Genomic DNA, 4972 nt, shown 5'->3' on the forward strand with positions numbered 1-4972 from the left:
TCAATGGCTAAATTTTGGGGCAATAGCTGTTACCAAAGGGTATTGAAGTGAAGCAAATTCAGCAATATAGACCAAACTGTTTGTTGAACGTTAGCTTCAAAACATTTTACCAAGGTGGCAACTAGTAGAATATCAGCAATTTTCCAAAAAAAATACTAGACCCTCACAAACCTGTTTTCTATTGGGTAGAAATTTAATGGAGGGGAAGTTATTCTCCATGAAACAATCCATGAATTACATAGAAAGAAGCAATATGGAGTGATCCTTAAATTGATTTCGAGAAAGCCTATATGATAAGGTTAGGTGGGACTTCCTACAACAACCTTTCCTCAAAGGTTTCTCATTGGCCTGGTGTGAGTGGATTGAAGCTTTTGTTCAAGGTGTTAATATTAAAGTAAATGACCAGATAGTTGCATTTTTTCAAACAAAAAGGGTCTCGAGCAAGGTGATCGATTATCATCAATACTTTTTTAATATGAGTTTTGCTATGGTACTCCAAATAACTGTGAGTTGTCCAATTAATTAGATCGGATGGTGAAACCACCTATGACTCCTAGGAGGTAATAGGTGAAATATAAATTTATTTAATTTCTTATTTGGTAAAATAGGATAAACAAGGAAAGCTCTAGATAAGAAAATCTTTGCTCTAGATCCAATTGATGCATACCTGATTTGTTGGACGTGGCAAATCTTTTTATTTTGAATTTTGGACGTGACATATTTTGATGCCTTTAATGTCTGACGTGGACTTTAGATGTGGTAACGTGAGGAGTTTGTCAAGGTCATGATGACCAGATGGGAAGGGATGGAAAGGTAGGGCTGCCCGTTGATAACAAGCAAGCAAGATGAAGGGAAATGTAGTGTAGCATGACTGCCCGGTGACAATGTTAAGATAAAGGGATATGTAGTGTAGCATCAGGACCATTAATATCACGTTTGAAGTGTCGTTTTTTTATAATAGTACAACACATATTTATTCTTACATTATCATGACAATTGTGGTAAAAATAATGGGAAATAAATACAGAAAAAATGGGAAACAAATATAGAGCAATATCAAAAAAAATAATAAAACAACGTATCCCAAAAATACGGTTATATATTGCAAACCATGGCTTCAGAACATAGTATTCCACGAAATCCGTGAAATTCACGAAATTCCAGATAGAACCAGGGTTGCGCGCGCCTTAAACTTGCCTTCATTGTAGTTGACGTGATTAAACTCTGGCTGCGGTCAGAAGCCGGGGTAGCCAGTGCTCTTCTAGTCTTCTACCTCTCAAACAATGTCCTCAGGGAGGTCTCCCCCGACTGGCCAAGTTTTTTTAAAAAATAAAAAATTTAGGAACAAAGGCCCAAGTATCAAATGGGAGTTACACTTACAGGGGATGTTCTAGCCCAAACCGATAGCACCCTGCAGCACCAAGAAGAGGAAATACAGGAGCAGCCTTGGAGAGCAGCAGAAAGAAATAGAAAGGAATGATATACCTGCTAATCCCGCAACGGCGCTTTTGGGCGTAGCCGTAACGCAGCACACCACCACACCCCATCCTCACCCGGTTCCGCTGCCTCCCGCAATGCACACACTGTGCGTTGTCTTGAACGCTGATGATCCCCTTTGTCCGCATCCACACCCTGCTGCCCTTGCTGCAGCCCTTATTCCTTGCTCTCCAGCACCCCAATGGGGGGATACCCCAACACCACTGCACAACCTTGACGTCCATGACGTCGGGTCGTCGGCTGCCACAGGAAGCTCCACAGGCATCCTAAGGATGCACCAGGAGCAGAGCCGAGGACCAACAGGTTCTCTGTTGCGTGAAGCAGCAGCTTAGCTTTGGGTGGCTTCAACCAAAACAAATCGAAACCTACACTAGCTAAAGCCATCCACAGCCATGCCTGTGAATCGAATCCGTCCACGTGTAAGAAGCTGATTGGGCGGCGCGCAAATTGGGGGCGACAAGGACAGGGCAGTGCTCCAATTTATATGATAGCAAAGGTACATGCTCTGCAACAGCGTCAACAAGATCACAGGTCACAACTCACATACGTACTTGCAGTTTTTTAGTATGGATCAAATAGACCTAATGCATGTGAAATTGTATTTAAAGTGCAACTAAAACTAGATACAGGCACATATTTATATGACAAGAAAACCAAACAAAGATGCCAGAGAGGTATGTATCCTTGAAACGATGAAGCTCCATTGTCTGGAAGACACATGGAAAAAACATATTTCTGGGAACAATTACTAATGGAAATAGTTAGTGCATACTTTTTTGCCACCAACTGGAATCTTGGTTACATTTCCAGCATACTTTGATACCAAATGTGTTAATAGTCTGCAATCATGAACTACCTATACAAATATGGTTGTGAACTTACAGAGACAAGTGCAATATAGGATTCATGTAAGTTCGAGTTTGTCATTGATGTTAAAGCTCACAGAAATAACACCTGCTTATGGACATGGTGCTAACTTATAGGAACCAGTGGAACATATGATTCATGTACGCCCCAACATGTCATTGATGTTAACTTTTACAGAAATAACTAGGAAGAACCATCATACCTGCTTATAGCTCTAGCTGTGCCATGTTGATGCCGTGTGCCATCAAGTTGACTTCAAGCTTTCCAGTGATTTCCACCCAATCCAATAACCCCATGTTAGCATATGCAGTTATGCAGTTGTAAACTCCAGAGAAACAGCCACACGTACTTTGTAAGCACACAAAGGGAATGCATGTTAATGGAAAGCAAACTAATAGGCACAAACAAAGAAAATAGAACAGGCAAGATAATCCAATGTAGGATCACCTACAGTACAGGACAAGGCTGATAAAATTACATGTCAAATTAAACAGACAGTCTTAGTCACTAATAGAATGACGTAAGAAATAATGACCTACATGATTGATACATGGACCACTCAACCTGTGTTTGCGGTCAACATAACACACAAGATATTGGTCAAGGTTGCAGGGCCTGGCACAGGGAACTACCCTCTGATTTTCATCAAGGACAAACTCATGCGGCGGCTCAGCCCTCCTAGTCTTGAGATAATAGATACTGAACTTCCGACTGAGCTGATAACTGTAGCCCAGGTATATCGCATCAGCAACAATGGAGGGGAATGTCTTGGTGGAGACAAGCATGCAGTGTGTCATGCCAACGAATGCCGCGTAGTGCCCGAGGCTCCTCACAGGTATCAGCGTCCTCCCAGCAATGTCCACCTCTGATACCTCAATGCGGCCAGTGACACCACCAACTGTGAATAGCTGCGTCTGATTGTAGGCTCCCCTGCCACCAAAATGCTCAACGTTTCTCCAATACCGTACCAGCAGCATCCTCCCATTGCTACCGCCAACCAGGTAGGAGATTATGCGTATGTAGAGAATGGCATCCCTGGTTGCATGCTGGTGCTGGTCGATTATTTTGACCAGCTGAGGCAGCGGTCCCAGCTCCACCAGAAAGATGGACCCCTCCAGTGAGGCGACATAGCAGCGCCCTCCTTGAGACAGCAAGGAATGGAACATAACCCTGCCCATCGTTTCCGAGTGATACAACTTGCCTTGGTTCACCAGCGTCCAGTGTGGGTCACCGGGTTTGGCAACGATGATGCAGGATTGATCGTCCCTCATGCAGAGCACCAGGGTGGGCGGGGAGGTGGATTCATCCAAGCAGGCACCGTTGATCGAGTGGCCGTTGAGGCTATTGGGACTCCGGAAAAACATGGAGAAGTGGTACGCCATCACCGGTGGCACGGTTGCCATGATGGAGGAGATGGAGATGGCGGGGAACTCAGTGACGGCGTTGTTCAGAGGGTCCAGGAGGCAGATGGCCTTTGTGATCCTGTGGAAGAGGACGAGGAGGCCATCGACGGCGCCCAGGTGGCAGTGGGTCGTGAGCGCCGGGAGGTTGACGCTGAGGGAGGCCGCGGTGGCCATGTTGATGACGCGTCGGCGCGGCCCGGCGTCGGGGCTGATGGTGAGCACCACCCAGTTGCGGGGCCGGAAGCGCCTGTCCAGGGCGCCACGAGCACGCAGGTCCGCGGTGTGGTCGCGCCACGGCCTGCACACAGCGCGGAAGCGGTAATACTCCGACACGTCGTCGGAGAGCAACCGGCCGGCGATGTCCTCGACTAGCTCAGAAGTCAGGTTGGCCCAGTCCCTCCATTCCTGACGACCGGCGGCCAGATCCTGGACAAACGCTTCACTGTTCGTCCCCGAGCGCTCGGAAGATTCGGCTATGAGGCGCCGCCGCCGCGCTCGTGTCATCAGCGCCTCAGATCCGTGGGTGCTGAATGAGTGATGCAGTTGTTGAACAAAAGCTCCGTGGGAGATGGATCCCATGGGGGAATCGGCAAAGCAGTTTTAGCCCCTGTATTGAGGAAATTTGTTGTGGTTTTCATCGATGATGTTGTAATCTATAGCAAGACATGGGCAGAACACTTACAACATATCAATCAGGTCTTTTCCTTGCTTCATCAGCATCAGTGGGCGGTCCGACCGTGAGGAAGGCAGTGAGCTGCCCTTCTCTTTTCTTCCCGCCGTCTTTATCTTTGTTGCTTCGGGCTTCTTCTCCTTTGCGTCTTGGAATCCTAGCTCGACTTCTAGGTTGTCAACACTTCTTATAAAGTCTCCGGCTCCGCGACCGTGCCTTCATCATCTTGCCTGTGATAGATCTGGATGAACACAGATCCTTGGCCTGCTAGCTAACTAAACCTGGGGAGCTTAGCCTGCATACCGCAAAAAAATGTATTTAGTTGATTGGTTTGCCTGGAATAAAATCACCCCATCTTTACGGTGGTGAGTTTACCTCTTTGAGACATTTCGTCGAACAGATTAGCACGAGGACGTCGTAGCGGGTGCAGAGGCGGCGACGTCGTCGCGGGTGCAGAGGCGGCGACGTCGTCACAGGAAGGGATGACGAGCCAACAACGCTTTTGACCAATGTTTTAAATCGCCGGCTATGCCTC

At 46.9% G+C, this 4972-nt stretch overlaps 1 protein-coding gene and 1 long non-coding RNA gene across 3 annotated transcripts; both read right to left on the minus strand.

Moving 5' to 3' along the window:
- Positions 1-903: 903 nt before the first annotated feature.
- Positions 904-2668, minus strand: LOC111256979. 2 transcript variants are annotated; one of them, XR_002677317.1, is made up of 3 exons: positions 2567-2668; positions 1486-2002; positions 904-1308 (listed from the first exon to the last, which is right to left on the minus strand). It is a non-coding gene; the product is annotated as an uncharacterized LOC111256979 (long non-coding RNA). The 2 variants fall into 2 exon arrangements; XR_002677316.1 differs by having other exon boundaries at positions 904-2002.
- A 40-nt stretch (positions 2669-2708) lies between these two features.
- On the minus strand, positions 2709-4726 carry LOC101759482. Its single transcript, XM_004967256.2, has 2 exons — positions 4450-4726; positions 2709-4374 (listed from the first exon to the last, which is right to left on the minus strand). The coding sequence occupies exon 2, from the start codon at positions 4344-4346 to the stop codon at positions 2865-2867; it is 1482 nt and encodes a 493-aa protein (XP_004967313.1). The 5' UTR covers positions 4347-4374; positions 4450-4726; the 3' UTR covers positions 2709-2864.
- Positions 4727-4972: the final 246 nt, after the last annotated feature.

The sequence above is a fragment of the Setaria italica genome, chromosome IV, assembly GCF_000263155.2.
Source record: "Setaria italica strain Yugu1 chromosome IV, Setaria_italica_v2.0, whole genome shotgun sequence".
Taxonomy (NCBI): domain Eukaryota; kingdom Viridiplantae; phylum Streptophyta; class Magnoliopsida; order Poales; family Poaceae; genus Setaria; species Setaria italica.